This window comes from Curcuma longa, chromosome 12, assembly GCF_044706935.1.
Source record: "Curcuma longa cultivar G26 ecotype Majalengka, Jawa Barat chromosome 12, ITB_CL_G26_1.1, whole genome shotgun sequence".
Taxonomy (NCBI): Eukaryota; Viridiplantae; Streptophyta; class Magnoliopsida; order Zingiberales; family Zingiberaceae; genus Curcuma; species Curcuma longa.
In genome coordinates this window covers 520955-543344 of record NC_133872.1, presented here as the reverse complement: position 1 = coordinate 543344, position 22390 = coordinate 520955, and the positions used below count along the sequence as shown (strand labels likewise).

The 22390-nt window shown below is 38.5% G+C and overlaps 5 protein-coding genes, 1 long non-coding RNA gene and 1 pseudogene across 7 annotated transcripts; 2 read left to right on the top strand and 5 right to left on the bottom strand.

Moving 5' to 3' along the window:
• Nucleotides 1-39: 39 nt before the first annotated feature.
• On the bottom strand, nt 40-5833 carry LOC141843584 (histone-binding protein MSI1). Its single transcript, XM_074731640.1, has 6 exons — nt 5363-5833; nt 4057-4383; nt 2633-2782; nt 1585-1709; nt 1374-1469; nt 40-493 (listed from the first exon to the last, which is right to left on the bottom strand). Exons 1-6 carry the CDS (start codon nt 5708-5710, stop codon nt 268-270), a joined length of 1272 nt encoding a protein of 423 aa, XP_074587741.1. The 5' UTR covers nt 5711-5833; the 3' UTR covers nt 40-267.
• A 394-nt stretch (nt 5834-6227) lies between these two features.
• LOC141843184 (kxDL motif-containing protein LO9-177) lies at nt 6228-8453 on the bottom strand. Of its 2 annotated transcripts, none has more exons than XM_074731225.1 (4): nt 8324-8453; nt 8098-8246; nt 6640-6792; nt 6228-6515 (listed from the first exon to the last, which is right to left on the bottom strand). In XM_074731225.1, exons 2-4 carry the CDS (start codon nt 8232-8234, stop codon nt 6413-6415), a joined length of 393 nt encoding a protein of 130 aa, XP_074587326.1. In that variant the 5' UTR covers nt 8235-8246; nt 8324-8453; the 3' UTR covers nt 6228-6412. The 2 variants fall into 2 exon arrangements, with proteins under 2 accessions (XP_074587326.1, XP_074587327.1); XM_074731226.1 differs by having other exon boundaries at nt 8320-8422.
• Nucleotides 8454-8585: 132 nt separating this feature from the next.
• LOC141843388 (uncharacterized) lies at nt 8586-9135 on the top strand (annotated as a pseudogene).
• Nucleotides 9136-11128: 1993 nt separating this feature from the next.
• LOC141843609 (glutaredoxin-C9-like) lies at nt 11129-11500 on the bottom strand. Its single transcript, XM_074731659.1, has one exon. The coding sequence runs from the start codon at nt 11495-11497 to the stop codon at nt 11129-11131; it is 369 nt and encodes a 122-aa protein (XP_074587760.1). The 5' UTR covers nt 11498-11500.
• Nucleotides 11501-12544: 1044 nt separating this feature from the next.
• Nucleotides 12545-16056, top strand: LOC141843078 (peroxisomal membrane protein 13-like). Its single transcript, XM_074731109.1, has 5 exons — nt 12545-12713; nt 14852-15076; nt 15141-15445; nt 15602-15694; nt 15777-16056. The coding sequence occupies exons 1-5, from the start codon at nt 12689-12691 to the stop codon at nt 15978-15980; spliced, it is 852 nt and encodes a 283-aa protein (XP_074587210.1). The 5' UTR covers nt 12545-12688; the 3' UTR covers nt 15981-16056.
• Nucleotides 16057-16498: 442 nt separating this feature from the next.
• Nucleotides 16499-17188, bottom strand: LOC141843183 (protein TIFY 5A). The gene is made up of 2 exons (XM_074731224.1): nt 16902-17188; nt 16499-16806 (listed from the first exon to the last, which is right to left on the bottom strand). The coding sequence occupies exons 1-2, from the start codon at nt 17085-17087 to the stop codon at nt 16558-16560; spliced, it is 435 nt and encodes a 144-aa protein (XP_074587325.1). The 5' UTR covers nt 17088-17188; the 3' UTR covers nt 16499-16557.
• Nucleotides 17189-19096: 1908 nt separating this feature from the next.
• Nucleotides 19097-20387, bottom strand: LOC141842653 (uncharacterized). The gene is made up of 3 exons (XR_012602950.1): nt 20282-20387; nt 19629-20011; nt 19097-19325 (listed from the first exon to the last, which is right to left on the bottom strand). It is a non-coding gene; the product is annotated as an uncharacterized LOC141842653 (long non-coding RNA).
• Between the last annotated feature and the right edge of the window lie 2003 nt (nt 20388-22390).

Below are 22390 nucleotides of genomic sequence, written 5' to 3'. Positions count from 1 at the left end.
TTGAACATTGGCTGCTGTTCTATAAATCAGATCCTAATATTCCACAAATTATAGCGTTTCTTGCATTAGACGACAAACACAATTGCTATCAGCAAGGGCGTAATTAAGAGTTTAACTTAGAACTTGTACCGACATAAATCCATGACTGGTCAGAAAAGGCAATCTGCAGACGAGCAGCAACAGCAATGGTAGACTGCAGATGCATTAGGAGGATGTTACATTTTCCCTGCCAGCCTTTTGACATAATTAGCGTTACATATATGACTACTAAGCTCTGGGAGGTTCATCTCCAGGCAAATCATCTTCGTCGTGGTATATGTTTTCTGCCATTTGCCAAATTTGGAGGATGTTGTCTTCTGCAACGCTTGCAACCACCCAATCTTCACGGGGATTCCATGAGAAATCAGAGATCTTGCTGGTGTGGCCACCGTGGATGAACAGCAACTCTGGCGGGCCATCCTCAGCATCCTCTGGTGTTTGTTCCTCATCGATCCTGTTAAGATAAGTTTCAACACAGTTTTGAGATTTCAAAAACTACGTAAATTGGGTTTGCACTAGAGGGAAACTGCAAGCAAGTGGTACAGAAGAATTCAAATACATTAGTATCAAATAAAGTCCCAGTAGATGTCAGATGGATGATCTCCAACAAAGTCATATGTTGGATAAAGGAGATGCCTGTAACCTATTTAATAAGTCATTAAATAAATCTGTGTATCAAGTAATTAGAATCAGTCATCACTCTGGACAAATGCAACTGAAGATGGTTCTAAACAATAGGGCGTTTCACAGGTTAAAGTTAACTTCAGAAGTAATATCAGAATCTGTGCAAAAATCACTTACAATGCTTGAAATGCTTTGGCATATGGCACATCTAAACTATTCAAACTATTTGTTTTTCTTTTAAGGAGGCCAAGGCCAAGGCCAAGGCCAAGGCCAAAAACATAACCATCCAACCATAGATGTGAGCAAGATGAATCTCAAGGATATCTCATGTGATATTTACAACTTTTCCATAGACAATTATGATTAAAAAAAACTAGGATGAAAACAAACTGACAAAAGTGAGAATCTGGTGTAATTTTTTTATAAAAAAATTCCAAGACAGATTACTAGTGACTGTGTTTATAGAAGGATAACAATGTGTATAGCCTTAGCCCAATTTAATTCATACTACAAAAAGGAGTATCATGTACGGGCTTATCAAGAGAAGAAGCATAGCCATAAATATCTGCCTACAACTTTATGTTGTAGAAATGAAGGTGGAGCACAAAAGGATAACATTTCACAAATTAACAATTCAAAGTAACAGAAATGTTTAAGAACATGAAAAAATACAAATAATTTTTATGTTCCATTAAGGCTTTAAAAACTACCTGCTGAGGTCCCACACCATGAGCCTCCGTCCAAGACAGCAGGATGCTAGAATTGTCTCATTTTTCGGACTCCAACCAACTTGGAAAACCTCCTCTCTAATTGCAACACCACAAGATATGCCTTGTCAGTATAGCAGTTAAAATTATAATCAAACCAATCCATATCAAAAGTACAACGAACAAAGTAAAACAGTGCAGTGTAAAGAAATACTTGTGGCAGTCCAATGTATGCAGCGCACTTTCAAGCTTCCGAAGGTCGAATAACTTGACAGTTTTATCAGTAGACCCAGTTGCAACAACCCACTCATTGAAGGGATTGAATGCTAGGCAGTTGACCTACCACAAATCAGTAGGTCAATACTCAACTCTCATGTCTTAAAAGTTCAAGTAAATTAGAAGTTAAAATGGAAGAACCTAAATCATACTACCTTCAAGGAACAGGACCAAGGCCAAAATATCATTTCAAGAGGAATCATAAATAATCTCATTTACATGAGCTCAAGTACAAGATGCTTAATTCAACAGTTTGTTAAAAAAAAAGGCATCATCACATTAAACAGCATTTGAAAAGATAGCATCTTGCAAAAAAAAAAAGGGAAAAAAGGAATATTTTAACTCAATAAACTGAATATTAAACAGACTTGTTATGTTCTTCAGGGGCATCCTGATCTAGCCCATCAATACGCTAAGCATATGATCAATAAATTATACTAGAAAATTAAATAATTATAACGTAAAATATACTTGGTAAAACAACTAAAAAGGAAAAAAAGTAACTAGAAGATGAGTGCTAAAACAACAATAATGCATGAGAAGCAGGCTATTTTGGATTTATATACACAATTGAGATATTGGCTCATTTCTCTTGTTAATTTCTTCCAATTCATCAACCAGCTTATTGTGCAAACTAAAGTGGGTATAATTGAGCAGTCAGTTTTCTGTTTCAACAGATTATTTTGAAATAATAATAACATACAACAAGATTTATTTTCATAACTCTTGCCCGCACAAGAAACAGAAAACATCTTGAAGATGCCAATGATAAGATGCACATTTCATCACAGATACACATAAAAGAATAATTTGAAAAAAAAACTATTTTTTTTTATCTTCAATGTGAGAGAGTTTAATGCTACAAAGATACTAGCAGGAGATATCAGGCTAACCAAATAACAAAGTGCACTACCTTGCCAAAATATACACAAAAAATGGAATTTTTTTAATACCCAAGTACCAGCATTCTGACAGAAGAAACTCACCTCACCTTGATGAGCGACCACTGATTTAACTGGTTTGTTATTTGTTGTTCGGAGATCCCAAAGAAGCAGATAATGATCATCACCAACTGAACCAAAATAATACTCATGCCTTAAATGCCAAGCAACATCTTCTACAACACCATCGTGTACCTAATGCACAAAGTATCATAGTAAGTTCGGCAATCAAACTCCATTTACAATAGTTACAAAATTCCCTAAATTAGGGCTCATGGAACCTATTCAAAATCCCTTTAGAAACGTTGCTGACAAACAATACAATGAAAAGTGATGAAACATCATAGAAAATGATAGGTATGAACAACTGTGTTGAATCAAAACAATAGAGGCAATCAAAGGAAAAAAAAATAGACATTAATAAACCTAAATCAGAACCCTTAAAAATCTGAAGAGTATTTAATGTCCCACAAACAAATTCGAGCATCATCAGAGCCACTCATTACTTGATTCACATGTTCCCCAGATGTTGAAATAAGCTTTCACATTATTGCTTTGTTCTATTGCCTAAGCGGTTGGTGAGGGCTAGGCATTCAAATTAAAATAAAAGTATAGAGTATGTATATACATTAAGAATTAAACTAAAATATATTCTTGATCAATCAATCTAAATTTACAAATAAACAAATCATAATTGATAAGTAAGCATCAACTGCAATGATAAATCATTTCATATTTTATATTACAACTAAGAAAAACTGTAACAAACTCTTAAAAAAACATTTTAAATGTGCTCAAATTGAATGAAAATTAAAAATACAAAAAACATAAATCATTATTCAAAACTGTTGTTCACCTTGAGTAATGAGGCATGTTGTTTCAAGGAAAAGCAAGTTGGTGTTCTACTTATCTTAACCATGAAGACGTTAGCAAATAAACCTAATGCATAAGATGTTGATGGGATGGGCTAACATAACAATCTATATTACACTTCATGCTAGAAGAAATATTTTGAAACTTCCCTTCACTGTGGATACTTGAATAACATGAATGCTAAGCTTTGACATCCCTCACTCCGGAAGAATTGAATTTGTTACTGTAAAAATAATCAAGTGATTGGAGCTGAAAAAGAAGACTAAAGTGACAGTAGAAAAAAAATACTAAAAATCTACATAATCAGTGCTCAAACTTTTTTTTTTTACATCTTAAGCATCTCATATATAATCACTAATGTTCTGCAATGACTATCTGATAAGCTCATTCTTGATAACCAATTTATTACCAAATTTCCCAGGTTAAGGCTCATTGAACCTATTTGGAACACCTTCAAAACATTGCTGACAAACTATACAATAAAAAGTGATGAAACATCATAGAAAATGATAAGATATGAATTAACAACCATACTGAATCAAAAAATAGAGGCAATCAAAGAAAAAAATAGACATTAATAAACCTAAAGCAGCAACCTTAAAAATCTGAAGAGCATCAAGGGTTTTATTTTTTGAAGTAGCGTTAATGTCCCACAAACAAATTTGAGCATCATCAGAGCCACTCAACAAGTGCCCTTGCTTAAACTGGCTCCAGGATAAACCATATCCTTCAGAATTATGACCTCTCAACCTCAAATCAGGATTGCATGCACCGTCAAGTGGAGGCTTTGATGGATGTTTGCTGTAGTCAAAAACATAAACCTCGGCACTAACAGTCTTTGTTGCAATTATAAAAGGATTCTGAGGCATATAGCGAGCTCGATTAACCTCTCCCTCATGATTTATTTGCTGAACAATTTGAACCTGGATGCAATAGAAAACAAACTAATTGAGTGTAAAAGGACTAGAGGAATTCTCATGTACCATAGATGAAGTGCTGCAACATCAGCATAATAGCCTGAGAAACTGAATTATTATTATTTGCTTCTTGAAACATTTAATGGAAACAGTTATATGATGTAAAATGAAGCATGTACGTCAAAAAAAATGGAAACCAATGAATGCTCAAAACATATATAAGAAAATTCTTCAAAACTGCTTTCTAAAACTGCTCTGTAGGTGATAATTAGCCAAGTAAAAACCAGATGAGTGATAATTTTGAAGAACAAATAAACAGGCAATCCTCAGACAAAACCCTGGAACTCAAACTGTGTCAATTTTTTTTTTTAAAAAAAAACAGAACATCATGTTAAGCAAACTTTATAAACCAAAAAATAAAAATTGACAAAAAAAAATGTTATCAACAACATCAAAATTGTAGCCTCTTTTACTCTATCAGAGAGGAAGATTAGATGGCTCTTAGTCAAATGATATGTTCTTCCTTTGTAGCAATCAAAGTGAAAATTTTCACATGGCTGCTTCTACAACATAAGCTAAACAGCAAAGATTTGCTAGTTGCTACACAAGAAGGGTTTCCAAGATTTAGAATCTTATTGAGTTATCAGCAACCAGGATGTTGCATAAAAGGAAACTATCTCACACTTATTTTAAAAATATGGTTTTGCCAAGCACGTTACATTATTGCTCCCTTCTTTAGAATGCACAGCAATGGACCTTCAAAGTGTAGTTATGTGGCAGATGGCTGAAAGTTGTTGTCCCAAAGGTATAGTTTGGCATGGTTGTTTACCAGGCATCGTTGTTTACTATTTAGAAGAGAACGAATTAGCAGATCTTTTGGGATCAGTCGGTGAAAAAGAAAGAAAAATACCGAACCCGATAATAACAAGAAGGGAAAAAAACGCGGCTTGTTAGGGAAGAGACTCATGGATCTGAAACCAAAAGCACCCTTTCCTCCGGCGGAGCCAAAGCCGCCGATCTCGCCGTGCTCGTCATCGTACTGGCGGGCGTCGTACTCCGCGTCCTCGAGGGGGAGCTGAACTTGAGCGAGCATGAGATAATTGGGCTCGTTGTCGGAGGTGTGCGTGCCGAGGATCATCTTCTGCACGGAGTAGTCCTTGCCGGCGGGCTCGTCGCGGTCGGGGAGCCATTGCACGGTGAGCGAGGGCCACTCAAGGGCGTGAGTGATCACGAGGTCGTACAGGAAAGGCGTGTTCTTCTTCCATATCTTGTACTCCTCGTTGATCAATCGCTCCTCCATCTCACCGCGGAACTCCTCCTCGTCTTTCGCCATTCTCTATTCTTCTTCCCACTCGAACTTGGCCGCGAGAGGGGGGTCTTCGCCTCCTGAGGGTTCGACGTCGGCGGGACGGACAGGAGGAGATGTGGCGGGAATTATTAGGGTTTTCAGAGGAGACTGAACGAACGGAACGACGAAGCTACTTGGCGAAGCAGAAGATATTTACGAACATGAGAATCCGATAAGATTACGGATCCAATTCGGAGGATCCGCACCCGATGGATGGAAATCGGACGTAGATCGAATTTATTGCATAACAACTCTTTAACGGAAGTTCATTTCTGCTTCGTCCTTTTCAAGCATAAATAAGAACAATGGACAAACTTAGTAAAATTGTTTCTACTCTCAATGAGAAAAAATGTTTTTCGAGCTACAAAAATCAAAAAACGAAATAAAGAAAGAAAAATTGTTATTTTTGGCTTCACCCATCCATGCTATTAAATTGATTCATTATATTTATGGCAACAAAATGTAAGAAAATTTGATATTCAGCTGATCAAAGCTAACAACATTAAAAACATTAAGATCCTTCCTGCGTGAATATATAAATAAGCATTGTGCAAGAGCAAAGTTTAGACATTTCCTCATACATACCGAATGTAACTGTGAGATAAACACTACCTATTGGTCATTACAAACTATTATCTTCGTGATGAGAAATCTAAAAGAAGAGTTCAAGGTGCCAATCCATGTCAGTCAAAGAGGTGTCTCGAGGTCCGGCCTTTGATCAATCATCTTTGAAGTTGAATCATCGGGGAAGGCATCAGGATGTGCAGTCTTCAGTTTTGCCTTGATGCTCCTGCAGGTCGACAAGAATAGCAAAAAACCATGATCCTTCTGATTCTAGCAGGCAATGGGGCAATGGTGCAGCTGATCTTTCAAATCTGAAACGAGAAGGAATAGAGGCACTCGAGGGGGCACACCTGAGCTTCATGAAGATGTGGTCTAGATCGGATTTCATGGACTTCATGAGTCGAACATTTCTTGTTAAGTCGCCCGATACCTCGGTGTAGCACCGTTCTGAGAACTCGTTGAAGTGTGAAAGAACTGCATTACTGTCCTGCAATCTTCCCAATCTGCAATGAGCGAAAGCAGTAAGGAAAATGCCAACTGGTACATATCTTTAGTTAATGGGGCATCAGAGACTGACGAAAAATTTTCAAGACATGGAGCATTTGCATGCTGATGAGCATATAGACCACTGAGATGGATGAAACATGTCTTAGGCATGGAGCATTTGTATACTGATGAGTGTATAGAATGACTTGCCAAGGAAAAGTGGATTGCATGCTATTAAACAGAGACAAAAATAGATGTCTATAAGTAACACAGAGTCCAATCATATTATACCAAAAATGAGGAGGTGAAAGAGTGGTCTGGGCAATGAGGCAACAGCATGTTGAGACGGGGTGGATCGATTCATGCAGTATAGTAAAGAGGTCGTTCTTGTAGATCATATGAACGTCTGATAGAGCTGAAGCAAGATATTAGCATCTAAGCAACTAGTGTTATGTCCTAAGTGAGATGAGCTTAAAATTTGGTTTAAATACAGAAATTACGAGAATCACACTAAACCATTGAAAACATTCAAACAAGGATTATTAGCTTATGAAACAAGTCATCCGTTTCAAGTAACATCAACTTATGGCCTTTTGATTTTTAGGTATATAAGATTGTCATTTTTAACACTCATCCAGCAAATTTTAGTCTGTTCTGTTCTATTTCTACCACAAATTGTATGAGATTCCATCATACACAAAGGATTCTAAACACTTGATCTGTTATATTTCTCTAAATTTCTTAGCTCCTCTGCACAACAACAATATTCATATGAGATTCACCAGTAGTTTTTTGTCTGTTAGAACTTCATCAATCTGATTGATAAGTTGTCTAAAGAAGATTATATGAGGTGAGTTGAGTTGGGGCAACCATCAAACAGATCTGGACATAGATTCCTCTAACATAGTGCATATATGATATGAAGAAGAATGTTCCTCCAACCTTCTCCTAAATCTGATCTCTAGTTTCTTGTTCTCCAACCCACAAATACGTTCGATCATCATCAGCTTGTTTACCTCATCAAGCAACATTCCTCACACACAATTTGCATAATAAGCATCAAGCAAGAAAGGAATTTCACAATTATACGGTGCCAAATTAGATTCCTTTAAAAAAAAAAAATCTAGGGATGTCTCAGCAATCAATTAGGAGAAAATTCACGAAAATCAGATGCTGATATTTCTGATTTCACACAGTATTTTGATCGTCGGAACAATAAATCAGATGCTATTAATCTACGAGATGATATATCTTTTTCAGAGTTCATATCCAACCAGACATAAAGCTAAATAGAAATAGCTGTATCAAGGCGCGGGAATTACATGAAATACTGAAGCTTCCTGATAGACTCAACATCTTCGGCGTTCACTAGGGTTCCGAATTGGCGAGAGACCTCTTCTGACGCCGCCCTGATGCACTCACTCTCCTCCAATCCCGTCTCCCCTTCCCTTGCCGCCATATTCGTTTTACCCTAATAAAAATGTCGGCTTTCCTAGCGTCAAGAGATGCAACAAATCAATGAGAGATCAAGGGCAAAGACTTACCCACCAGACAGTCGGTCGCCCCCTCGTCGAGCAGATGCAAAGATCGCTTTTTTTCTCAGGCGAGAGAATCGAGCGAAACGGCCTTCTACTGCTGCAGCCTCGCCGTGCACAAAATCCGATGTAAAAAATATAATAAGATAGTTTTTTTTATTTTTATTTAAAAGAAAGGGAATATTCTTTTGATAATTTTAATTATTAGGGACGTTTTTCATTATTTAGTGGGTTTCATCCATAAATAATGATAGGGCAGCGCAGAGTGAAGAAATATGAGGAGCAGAGGAGGAGAGAAGAGCGGCGGAAGGGAACAGGGGAAGGCGGAGAGAGAGAGAGGGAGAAGACGAAGCTGAGGGAGAGGCGGAGGCGATCGACCACGTCCAAGATAATGGAGGGCCTCCGGAAACACGGCGGCTACGATCTCCCCGCCCGTGCCGATGTCAACGACGTCCTCCGCGCCCTCGCTGCCGAGGCCGGGTGGGTCGTCGAGCACGACGGCACCACCTACCGCCGCCGCGCCGCCTCGCAAAACCTCGTACTTGTAGATATCTATATATGCATTCTCTTTTGTTTGTTATATCTTGAGTGCAATTTTGTCCCGTCGTTTTGGTGATTCGTTTTCTCTCTTTTGTTTGTGGGCAGGTGCCTCCGATCTTGACCGCCAACGCTCGGGAGAGGAGCAGCGGGGTAGGCGCCGGCAACGGTGGAATATGTACGCCGGTGGCGGCTGCTCCTCCGCTTGCTGAGCAGGGGCTGTTTCTGTTTCTAATTCGGTCGAACGAGGGCTACCCGGACATGTGCGTCTTCATACCACCAATCTGAACTGCAAATTCCATATCTAGCTAGCTCCTGTGCTTTTGCCGTTCCATTAAAACACTGCCGCCTGGGCTTTGCATGGCACCGTGTTCCATTGGCCAGCCAAATAGATTTGAATCTGTACATGCTTTTACAGCTAAATTAAAGATTCTATGCATTTCTTAGTAATTTGAAGATTTTCAGGTGAGGGAGATCATCGCATGCTTGAAGTGCTTTGATTGAAAGAAGGACATCTTGATTAATGAGATCTCTATCTGCGCAATCGAATTTCCTTCTGCCATCTCTTCTGTCATTTCTAGGTGTTCCGCAGCACAGCGCAAGCACACAACATTGGAGGAAGTGAGCTCTATCTTCACACCGTAGCAGAACTTGGCCACAAGTTCGAATGTTCGTGCACCACCAGGAACATTAGGCAGTTTTATCACCGTATGCTCCTCATCAGAGTTCTCTTTGATAACAAAGGGAACTGCAAAGCCATGAAGTTCTTAATAGTATGATCGAGTAATGCAACAATATCGACAGGATAGCTGTCTGAGATAGTACCCTCACCTTGTGGAGGTGGAAGGACAGTTCTTCAACTTAACCTGAAAAACACACAAATATATAGTTTTCATGCTTGTCTCTTTGATCAGATACACAACCACTTGAAAGATTCAATTGGGAAAAAGTGAATCCACATAATTATTTGGCAGTGAAGAATGGACCATACCAGGCTTTCCCTTCCAGCTTCATGCATGCCATCTTAGAAGTCCAAAGCAAAGGAAGCTCACAACAAAAGGCTCTGAAACAGAGCCGAGCAAACAGAGCCGAGCCAGAGTCACCCAACCACCAGCTTGACTTTGATGGTCTCGATTGATGATGAGCCTATATTCTTGTATCGCCAACGAGATCGACAAATCTAAGAAAGACCACAGGAAAAGCCTCAAAGTAGGAAACGTCCTTTTGGCTAGGTTTTCGATTTCAATAGCAGATCTTCAGACCTTCATCAAAAACCCTAATCCAACCAAAATATGGGGACCTGAAGTAGCAGCAGGAGAAATAAAGAACAAATCTTTGATCTTGATTCAAGGTCGCAGTCCCACGCTAACCTCAGCAAATGCTAACAGAACGAATGGCAATGCTAAAAGATTGCAGTGAACAAAAATCACACAATTCACAACCCAAAATTAAGAGAGAAAACAAAAATGAAACCAGAGGCGACTGGAGAGATGGCCAAGATTTGCTTTTGGCGCAGGCAATATGAGCAGAACAAGCTTTGCTTCTGGGCATGGAGACTGACAGATTCCCTGACGGAGAACAGGTCGTACAGGGCAATTTAAGACCTGGCGAAAGACTGGTTTGGAGCAGGAAGTTCCTTAATATTTCCTTTGTGGCATAGCGCCAGTTCTCGACTCTTCACAGCAAATGCATGTGAAGAAGCAGCAGCAGGAGCTAAACGATCGATAGCAACTTTTGAAGGAAAAGTTATAATCTTGTTTTTTTCCATGGCAAAAGGAACAGTGAGCACAGATCTGAAGAGCTGAAAGGTGACAAAATTTATTAGCATGCACCATCTGCACCTGCGAAAAGGAATCATCAACCAAAGACAGACAATTTGGGTTCAAACACCTTTTATCCCCATTATTTCACAGACTTTCTTTCAAATAATAATTCTATCTATCTATACGAAGAGGTGCCTGCAACGTCTGTTCACTGAAACAAAACGTCATGCACGTTGCTGAGAACGCTGCAGGAACGAAACTATGAACATCTCTTTAAACCTCTTTGCAACTCATCTTATGATATGCATCTTTGCATGCATGGTGCATGTTAACTCTTACGTTTGCATGCATGAATCTCTCTACTTTCAGAATATAGAAAACATAACGTTCAAACAAGAAGAAACATAAATATATAAATCAAGCCAAATTGCCAAATTGAAGTACGTCGAATTCCAACAGTTGCATTTTACTTCATAGAAGATGTAATTCCGGCCATTATGTATATATATAACAGTAAGTCAGAGCCAGAGAGCACCAGCTTGCTTGAGGAGCGGGACGAGGGAGCCATTGATATGGCTCGACATCACCTCCTCCACCCCTCCTAGCAGCTTCCCGCCGACGAACACCGCCGGCACTCCGGCGGCATTTTTGGCACCACCGGCACCACCAGTACCCTCAGCGAGGAGGTGGGCGAGTACGGCCTGGATCTCTCCGCCACCACCGGCCTCGTCGTCGTCGTCGAACTGGTCGAGCTCGTACACGGTGGGGCCGACCCCCATCCCCAGCAGCAGGCGCTTCACCACGTAGCACATGCAGCAGCCGCTAACGCTGAACACCACCACCGCTTTCCCGCTCGCCATCCTCGCCACCCGCTCCAACGGGCTCATCGCGATCACTCGATCTCTCTTCACGATAAAGATTGCTAGTGACTAGTGAGGAGTGATATATATATATATATATATATATATATATATACAGGGAGGGATCAGAGAAGGAGGTGAGAAAAGGATGAGTGACTAGCTCGTTAGGCGATCGAATTGCCTGAAGCTCTGCGCGCAGGTGCATACAATGGCGCCGGTGGCCACTGAAGCTGTGAAGGCCGGCAACCTCTGACCTCGTACGGGAAATAAACGGCAGGGGGACAAGAAAAAAGAAAGAAGCCCCTAACAGTAATCTAACCGACAGCCCGACAACTACCGTCCTTCTCCGCCGCAGTTTGACGACCCTCTCCACCTAGCTCCCTCTGGCCGCTAGCTTCACGGTTTTCTCTACTCCGCTTTTGGAATGATCACTTTGTTAAGTTCTTAGATTTTGATGGGCATTTACGCCGTCAAATCATTCTTATCCATCGTTTTGGCTAAAATTATCGACTTGATATAGCTCCTTAATTAGGAATTCGATCGCACGTACGGCTCTTCACGCAGTTCGCCGCTCCTTTATCTAACCGTCGTCGGAATCAGCTTCGACGCCGTGAGATCATTCTCGAAACGTGACCGCCGGAGTCCGGACTCGCAAATAGCGTTGCAACTTCAGGTGGCGGCGGATTTATTAGCTCAATCCGATTCCGATCGATAATATATGTTTTATTGGTAATTTATTACCTTTAAAATATTACTGAAATGGTGGTATAATTACGTGTGTGGAGGTCAAAGCCAGTAGATAAGGCATATGGTTCCAGATCACGCCTCTCTGCTGCTGCTGCTGTTGCAGCAACGAGTGCGCACATGATCAGATTCCTGTTTTTGATCGATAATTAGCGGATCTTTATTTTTGTAATTGTTCTTCAGTTAGCTCGTTGGCGAAATCTGGACACGGCAAAATGGAAATTTCGTATCAGCTAATTATCGATTTCCGGAATCCGACACCCGAACGGCTGACGGATCCGGATGCTATTTTTATCGGGTGGGATATCGAGGGATCCAAATTGTCCATCACTGGCATTCGACGCGGTTTGAAAAGCGAAGCAGTCGGCGAATCCCTCATCGCCTTCGTCGGATAGAGAGAGAGAGAGGCGACGAGGGAGGACGACTGAATGGGTTGCAGTGGGTGTTTTTTGTAGATCTAGCTCTGCTATCAACATGGGATCCAACTCTCCACCTGCAGGTAGGTGATTCTCTGGCTAAGTAGGTGTTTCCCCTGATTTCTTATTAGGGTTTCGATCGATTTGTTTCCCTACACTGCTCGAATCTACTCGTAGGTTTGCATAGTTCATGTATCGATTGCGTTCAGAGAGAGGTAGCATGTAACTAGGGTAACTCAAATTAAAAGTTGAACTTTTGTAATTGATTTCTAGGTTTGCATGGTCCCTGTTCGTTCACCATGAAAAATAATTGGATAAACTCGAACACCTTACGCTTGTGAGCTTAGCTCACCAAAACTATGGTGAAGAAAGTTCGTGAATATACTTGAATACTCTCTTTTCTAAGGTTTCTCTACGTCTTACCCATATAATTTGTTTAGGCAATAAAAGCATATATAATTGTGTTATTATTTGTGTGTAGTTTTTTAAAAGGTTCTGAGATTCATTTCATTTACATTTTCAAGAAACAAATGAATACGTTTCATTTATTTATTTAATTGAATATTAGCTAACTAATAAGGATAACTTAAGCTTGGTAAAAAGCTTGTGTTCAGTTCGATATCAATCAATTTTTAAATAAACAAGCTAGGACATAAAATTTTGAGTTGTTTTCTAATAAATAAGTTTGAACAGAGTGCTGTTCGCTTATAACCTTGAGTTTATCCACTTTGAGATTTAAGATATGATTTGGCTATTCAACATAATTTCTAATTCTTTAATTGTCAGGTAAGTATCAGCATGTATTGTCTGCTATGTATTAGTATCTCATAGAAATATAATGCTTTAAAAGACTATGTTGATAAAATTATTGAAGTGTTGTGATCATCAATTTCTCCTTAGTTGATTGACTGATATAAGCATAGTTAATGTGCACACAAACCTTTGGCAGGAGCAAATATCTTTCTGCCTTGCATATTTTGGGCCTTTGTGCACACAAACCTATGATTAAATAACCTTGCTGATCAAACTCAGTCCACGAAATCAGGCCTACTTATCCAGGGATTGTGAATTGATGCGTGAACTTACTGTAACGATCAGATGAGTCGAACATTTTTGTTTGTTGCGACTTATGGATCACACATGTCACTTTGGAGTTCCATCTCCATTGTGCCCTTGCTTGAAGACATTTCAGATAAGGTGCTCTTGACTAATGATTCCTCATCTCTGGACCCTTTTCACCATGTTGCTGCTTGTTGTGGATCTATAGATCTGCATAACCCTGATTTAATTGTCCTTGCTCTTCTGCACCAACCAACATCCAATGCTTGGCAGCCTGTGTCCCTTTTGCCGTTACCTTTGTGAGGTTTCCCCCATATTGTGTCAACATAGGCTTGTTGCTGGAAGGAAGGAGGTCTTTGCCCTATTGCCTTCTGGAATGAAGTCCAAGGAGGATAAAAGCACATGGCATTCTCCTCCTCTTTGTTAAAACCTAGAAGAGATTACATAGAAAAAAAAAGGAGAGGAACAAATGCATCCCAAATGCCTTAGAAAAACAACTGTGGTTAAGAATCTGTGTGATGCAATAGAGAGGTTAAGGAAAAAAAAGTAATGAAAGAAAGAGATGGGAATATGTGATGTTATTTTGAGTTAGACGGTTGACGATGATTCATTTCTACTAGTTTATGTTATTTTTTTCACTTCGTTCGCAAGGAATTATATTGAATTTTGTTAAACCTTAGCTCACAATCCATCCTATGCTCTGAATCCACAGGCCCTTGTTCACTACTAGTTTTTTTTTATAGACATATTTGGTGAATCAAGGCCAGTTATATGTTCAATGTTTGAGGTTCTCAACCTTTCTGTATTTTCTTTGTATCTCTAGTTCATAAATGAATTCTTTTTTATATGACATTTCTGATCTAAATTTTTGTCAGGTCTTCTTATGTTTAAAAATTTGGTCTTCCACAAATTCTGAGTATTACATAACTACTAATGCTAGTTCAGCCACTATTCACATTCTATTAGGTTTTATTCAGCATTCTAGGGAGGCACTGTAAAAGCTGACGATCTACTTTTTTTTTTTCTTTTTAATTTTGCATGCAAATATATGCATATAGTCAAATCTAGTATACAGAAATTAGATCGAGTTTCATGTGTTCAGTTTATTTAGGGACACATATAAAGATTGTTGAATTGAATTGCAATTTTTTCCCTTCTGTAGGTGCTCCACCTCCAAAACCATGGGAAAAAGCTGGTGATTCATCAGGTCCTGTGCCATTTAAGCCACCATCATCGGGCAACACTAGTGATGTCGTTGAAGCATCTGGCACTGCAAAACCTGGTGAAGTTGTTCCAACTGTTGACAGGAATATTACTACTACCAATAATACTCTTACAGGACCTGTTCCTCCAAGGCCATGGCAGAACTATGGCACTGGTTATGGAGGTACTGCGTTTGGAAATTGTTATCTTCAAAATTATTAGTCATGATGCTCTCTTTTCTATTGTAGGTTATGGATCAAATGCATACAATTCGAGCTATGGTTCTGGCATGTATGGCTCCTATGGGGGTGTTGGATCCTATGGGGGTGTCGGATCATATGGTGGCCTTTATGGTAACAATATGTACTCGGGCTATGGGAGTTCGTATGGAAGTTCAGGAATGTATGGAGGTGGCATGTACAATAGTGGCCTTGGTGGCCCTATGGGCAGCTATGGTATGGGCATGGGAGGTCCTTATGGTAACCAAGATCCAAATAATCCATTTGGTCCCCCACCGTCCCCGCCGAGTTTCTGGATGTCCTTTCTTCGCGTGGTAAGATAAATTTGCAACTGCAAACTTAATTATTCCTCGAGTTGCAATCCATTTCTGTTTTTTTTACTTCTGTTGGTTTTATCTGAACCAACATAGGACTCTCTTTGATTTGATGTTGTTACTACTCTACTTACAAAATTAAAATCCATTTCCTAGATGCAAGGCGTTGTGAATTTCTTTGGTCGAATTTCTATACTCATAGATCAGAATACTCAGGCTTTTCACTTGTTCATGACTGCCCTTCTTCAGGTTAGTTTTCCTTTGCCAAATATGGCTCTATGATTTCATTCACTTCACAGATTATTGTTAACCACTTGTTTGACATCCGTAGCTTTTCGACCGGTCTGGAATGCTATACGGCGAGCTCGCAAGATTTGTTTTGAGGATACTGGGCGTCCGAACAAAGCCTAAGAAACAGCAGCAACTAGGACCTGGTGAATTTCCTGCTCCTGCTGGCCAGAATTTCCTCGATGGTCCTAAAGCCAGCGGAACATGGGATGGTGTTTGGGCTGGCGACGCCAAGGGATCTTCGTAGACAGATGCTAAATTCTTTGTGCTCTATGCGTTTGTAACCTAAATGTTGAATGATAGAACGTGCTTTCCATGATCATCCATGCTCCCACTAGTGTAATATTTATCTTTGTTCAATAATTTAAACGATTGTCTTCCTGTAGATTGCAGATTCTTTGAACTTGTTTGAGTGAAAACTAGTGAGATTGCTCTATCATACTGACACATGGCGATTGAAACTTCAACCCAATTTGATTTGATCGTGTAACACGATTTCACGAGGAAGAATCCTCCAAGAATGATCTTGGAATGTTTGGAGAAAAAAAATCAATAGATACCTAAACACACGAATAGTTCTTGTGTTTCATGCTCATCCAAAGTGCTCTGCTCACTTTGATTCCTCTTCGCAGCTATAGCTATACTCCAGTATTATACCTCTCTTATGATTATATCACGATCGATCCTTTCGTGTTAACGTTCAGACCTCTCGATATGATCACCTCTGGTAGTCCTCTAATAGATAAATTTTAGCATCACAGATAATTAAATAGTAAAAAAAATCTATTTTCTGAGTAAAATATTGTCATCATCAATACATGTGTTCAAGATTTGATGGAGGAGGTGTGCATATAATAAGGCGAGATAGCAAGCGATCTGGACTTCCTCTTCTGGAGAAACCGCTGCAGCGATCGCTTCATCGGAAGCTTAGGGTTCATGAGGAGCTGCTGCTCCACAGACAGAGGCGGCCGCACCGACGCGCGATGATGAAGCAGCTGCGAGGGTGAGGATTCCTTCTCCTTTGCCAGTTGATCATCCATCTCGCTCGTCGCCATGCAGATGATTGCTCTCGCCTGTTTAGTTTCCGATCGTAAATAAATAAATAAATCGCTGCAAATTAAAAGTTAAATAAACATATTGAGGGGGAAAAAAAGAGAGAGCCACAAACCTGAAGCTCTGTGACGTTGCGGATGCAAATCTGGCCATTGTAGAAAATGGTAATCTGTTGATTCCCCTGCTGCTGCCTCTCTTCCTGTTTCTTCACTCTGCAAAACCTTGGCGTGCTCGAATGGCGGTCGCCGTCATCGCTCGCGGTGCCGAGGCGGAGCCGGAGGTCGATCGAGTCGCGACTCATTCTCGTCGATTTCCGGTCGAGCAGCTCGGCGATCTCTTTGCAGTAGGAAGATGATCGAGTTCGAGGATTACTTAGCTTGCAAGGGAAGCGATGGAATTCGATATTGCGACGGAGAGGGAGAAGAGGCGAGGAGGGTTTTATAGGCTTAAAGAAGTGTGCGCGCGGTGCGCGCGCGCGCACGCGGCGAGGCCGAACTCCGCCGCGTGCAACTCGTGCCTATTTCCCGCGTCATCTAAAACCGCTGCTGTTCTTAGAATTGCAGCTGTGATCGGCTGGAGATAAGCGGGCGCTAGCTAATTCAATTTAGAGCACGTGTTTTCTTTATTAAAATTAAAATAAAATTGAAATTGAAATCGGAGTGAGTTAAATGGATGGTACGTTTGGTTAACAAAATAAAATTGTGTCTTCTGTTCTTGTTTTTGTGATAAAAGGAAATTGAAATTTGAAATAGAAAACGCCTAAAATGTTTATAGCAAGGAAAAATCATGAAAATTTCATGAATAATTAGTAGTGGTTAAGTTTGGTGGGAGAGAAAGTTTCCCCAAAATAGAAGGAAAACATTTGATAATCATTTGTGGTGTGGGAAATGGAATAAATTGGAAGTGCATGGATATCCATGAGCCTCGTGTCGGATCGACATGTGTAGAATTTGTTTTCCTCGTGTCACGTTGAGTGCTGGATCCAGCAAACAGATTTGATAAATTTATCTGAGAGTGAAATATTCGATTTGTATTCAAAATTATCGAATTTAATTAAACTCAAATATATTTGATAATTTTTTTAATCTGAATTCAAATTTATAATATTTTATTTAATTATTTACGAGCACTCATAAACCGAGCTAAACCAACTCTATAATTTTAATTTAAATATATTCAAATTATGATCCTAATAATTTAAATCAAACTAGAATTTAAATTATAATTTGATTATATTCAAATTAAAATTTGAACAATTCAAATTGAATTCAAACTCAAATTTTATTTCGAGTCAATTTTATTAATTCATTTTAACTTTAAATAAATATCATATATATTTTTTTAATATCAATATTTGAATACTATTGAATTAGTTTACATTCCTACTGGGAACAGTATCATTATCCATTCCATCTTTTATTTTCGTTTTTAATATCTAAACTGTTTTTAATTACTAGGTAAAAAATATTAATCACTTCCATAATTAATATATCTTAATTGCACAAAGGACTTCCCACAAATAGAGGCTGCTGGTGATGATAAGAAATTGATGATGATGATGATCCACCTAGTGCTCCCATTTTATATTCAATACATCGGAACAGCAGTTTAATGATATTACAGTTATACAGTTTTCTTTTACACTTGCTTTGTTTCGTAGAATCCAATAAATATTGAAGGAAACACAAATTCAATGTAAAATAGTTGCAGGAATCTGACAAAGGGGCAACAATCATTATAAAAACTGTAAACAAAGATGATCATTTTTCTGTTATTTTTACAACAGTTTACAACCGTAAAAAGTTTGTAGTTTATAACATCTCCGTAGCAGAATAAGCTTTTTAAAGAAGGGTGAGTTGACAAATGACAATTGTTTATTCTAGGGTGTAAAGAAGAAATTTGATATGTTTTTAATTTAGAATGTAGAATAGTTTTGGTAGGAGTCTAATTAGATTGGAGTGTTTCCTATGTATTCAATTTGCTTCCTAGTTTGTTTGGGTGAAATCTATTAAAGAGGTGTCATTTTTAATAAATTTATCATCTATCAAGTAATAAAATTCTTCTTTGTTTAATCTCTTTGTTAGATCCTAATCTTGGAGTAGCCTTAAAATTAGGTTTATCAATTAAATCTAATTAACATTTTTGGGTATGAAGATAACAAGACATGAAGCAAGCTTTAGCTATTCAATATTTTCAATTCATAAATTCAGAACTTTACTATGTTCTGGATGCTGATTACTGCTCCAGTCGCACCATTTCTCGTCGACTTAATGAGATGGACTTTTGAATAATTATGAAATAGATCTCCTTAACTTTATTATCTAAATCCATTATTGTTAATAAGATAGCTACCAGGTGCAATTACTGAGATCTAAGGTGCTGCTATAATACTGTTGTGTATTGTTGAAACCAAACATATTCTGATACAACTAGAATATCTAAATAATATCTAAGATCAGAATAAGATCAATAATTAGCAGAATATTAATCTAGATTAGAAATACCAGTATGGCTTATCATTGGTTGAACTGAGTGTGCCCTGAAACAAAAGAAGATGGAGTCATAATGAGAGAGTAGATTAGCATCTTAAATAATCTTGCCTCAAAAGTCATGCAGAACTTTAACAAACTTCACAGATAAAAATTTAGAGATTATATCACTAAGGCAAACTTCAATACTTGGCGAAGTAAGCCAGCTGCAGGAAAACACTAAAAAGTGAATGTTGCAGTGACATGATTGAAACAGCAGCAAGAAATAAGATTGAAACAAGGAAAATATAACAAGGATATTTGCACTAGTCATGCTTAGACTACATAAGAAAATGGCACAGCACAAAGGTTACCTCCTGGGAATATGGTTAACTTTGGTATTCTATTCCACCCGTTATCTTGGTTTTCTAGCCCCTGCCTTGGATCAAAAACATGATTCAATTCTCGTGACACGGCTGGAAGCTGGTCCAACACATTGGCATGGTCGCAAGATGGAGGCTTCAGCTGGCCGAAAGACTCCCCGTAGAGAGTTTGAGATCCAATCAACACAGGCACTCGATTTGCATGGGCTGTCTGAGAACCCTTTGCTTGGCTAACTCCATGATTCCCGAAGAAAATCGGTGTTTGCATTGTGTTCAGTCTCCAAACACAATATCAATCAGAAACTTGTTCCATGTCTGCCTCAAACTGTTATTACTGCTTCTCAACTACGATGATCGAACCTATCGTCCATCACCTGCATGCAGCTCGAATCTTGGAGCCTCACACTTCGTGTACAAGTTTACAACGAATCGAAGGAAACTTGAATTCGAAACGACAACTTTGATGCCCGAAAACAAAACTCATGAAGTAAAACTGACCGATCAAGAAACGACATACGCGACAAGCATCGACAAAAATTCACCGTAAGAGGACCGCGAAAACAACTCGAAAGCAGCACGAACCAGATAAAAATACCAAAACTTCGGCAGCAAACGAGCAAAGAGATTGAGGCGGCGGCGCTCACACTAGAACCGAAGCCGCCGCCTAAACCGCTTGATCCATCACCGGGTGAAATGACAGAGACGCCTATGGCGCGGAGCAGGCGGCAAGAACGAGCACCGGAGCCGTCGACGGGACGAAACCAATCGGAGAAGGGATTTTATCCCCAATTTTTCTTTTTTTTTTAATGCGAAATTAATTTACTTTCTTATGCAAAATTATGCCTTGTCCCTTCTTATTAAAATAGAAAATAGAGTCAACGTCGAATCCCATGGCTGTTCGACTAATGATACAAACACTTAACCACCAAATAAAAGATTTAATTGTTAATTAAATCAAACTTAAACACACATGTATAATAATAATAATATTATTATTATTATATATAAACGAGGGAAAAACAAAAAACTATGATGGACACATCGTAATTGCTTTTGTTGTGATCCATCCAAGTGGCGACGTGGCAGCCATCCGAAAAGGGGGGCTGTATTGCGCTTTGTCGGTGTGGATTCCGTTCGAGTTAAAGCCAATAAAATTAATAATAATATATTTTCTAATTTTCAGTACTATTTTAAGTTGTTTAGTGAAATAGTGGAGGACATTTTGATTAATAAAAATGAAAAGGTCTGTTTTGGACACTCTATGAATGACCTTTGGTTATCTCAGACATAATTAAACAGAAGAGGATGATTAAGTACTGAATTTTTAGCACTAATCCAGTATAAGATGGTAGTCAATATTTTTTTCATGTTGGTTTCCTGTGTGGCAACCACTCAGAACTATTTTTTTTTAATTCAGATATTTAATTATTATTAAATTTAAATTTTATTTCTTACTACCCATCATACAACTATTGAACTACTTCAACATCCTTTTTCATCGTATGATAACTGTAACATCTCGATTTTTCCTCTTTATAGATGATTATGAGACAGACCGTGTAGGACTGCTGAAATGGCAAATTCCATCTTTTTACAGAAGAGAACTAGTTCAACAAAAGATGAAATATGCCACCCCAGCCCTTACACGATTGGCTCATGATCATCTATGAAGAAGTAAATCGAGAAGTTGTGATTGACCATTACGATGAAGCATTATCTCAACTTCATCAAAATTCGATCTTTATACACTTTAATAAATGTGTCCCATAATAACTAACTCAATCAGGTCCAAAGGCCACTGAGAACTACTTGAATCACTAAAGATTGGATGTTGTGCTAGATGGGTTGATCAAATCATGATTTCATGTTTATTCGATTCGATCAAATTTGTACACAAGTTATAGAATTGGTTATTGGACCAATCCATTAGGGTTGTTGGCCAGTTGAGCCCAAGTTTTCAAATACAAATTCATCAAATGTTAAAATTCAAATTAAAATATTAACTATTCAAATTTATTTTTTTCCATTTTACCTCTTAAATTATGATAAATTACATTGGATAAAAATTAAAATACACGCCTTTTTATTGTGGTTAAAAAAATACTCAGTTGAAATTATTAAAAGAATATCTCATTTTAATTAAAATTTTGTAATTTTTTTTGAGGTTTAATGAATATTAGATCAGTGTTAAAATAGGAAAAATTAAGATCAAATCTTCTTTCAATGTGAAAGTATGATTTTGACTTTTGAAACATAATTGAGTTGATTACGATAGAACAATTTATTGAATAGATGAAGATTAAATTTTAACGAAATTAAAATAATATCCTTCTTTATCCTGATCAATTATAATTTTTTAAATTTATCTCATTAAATATTGTCGAGATCAATAATTATGTGAGAATAATAAATTTCATCTTTATCAAGTCAAAGTATGATTTTGATGATAATAAACTTAAGTTTTGCCCAATTACATTTATCCATCTTTGAATGACATCTTTTTTGCTGACGTCAAGTAACAGGCCATTAATTTTGATTACAAATCTTTAATTTATTATTTTCCCGTCATACACGCGCTAGACAGACCGTCCCTTCAAGCATCTTCCACATGAACACAAAGACCAAAGGAAACCTCTAGAACACCACGATCCAGCCGTCCATCTCAAATCACACGGTCGATGATCTTCCCTATGTCTCCTTCTAGAGTCTTCTTATCGACCACCAGAGCCATATATTCGTCCCTGGCCCTCTCT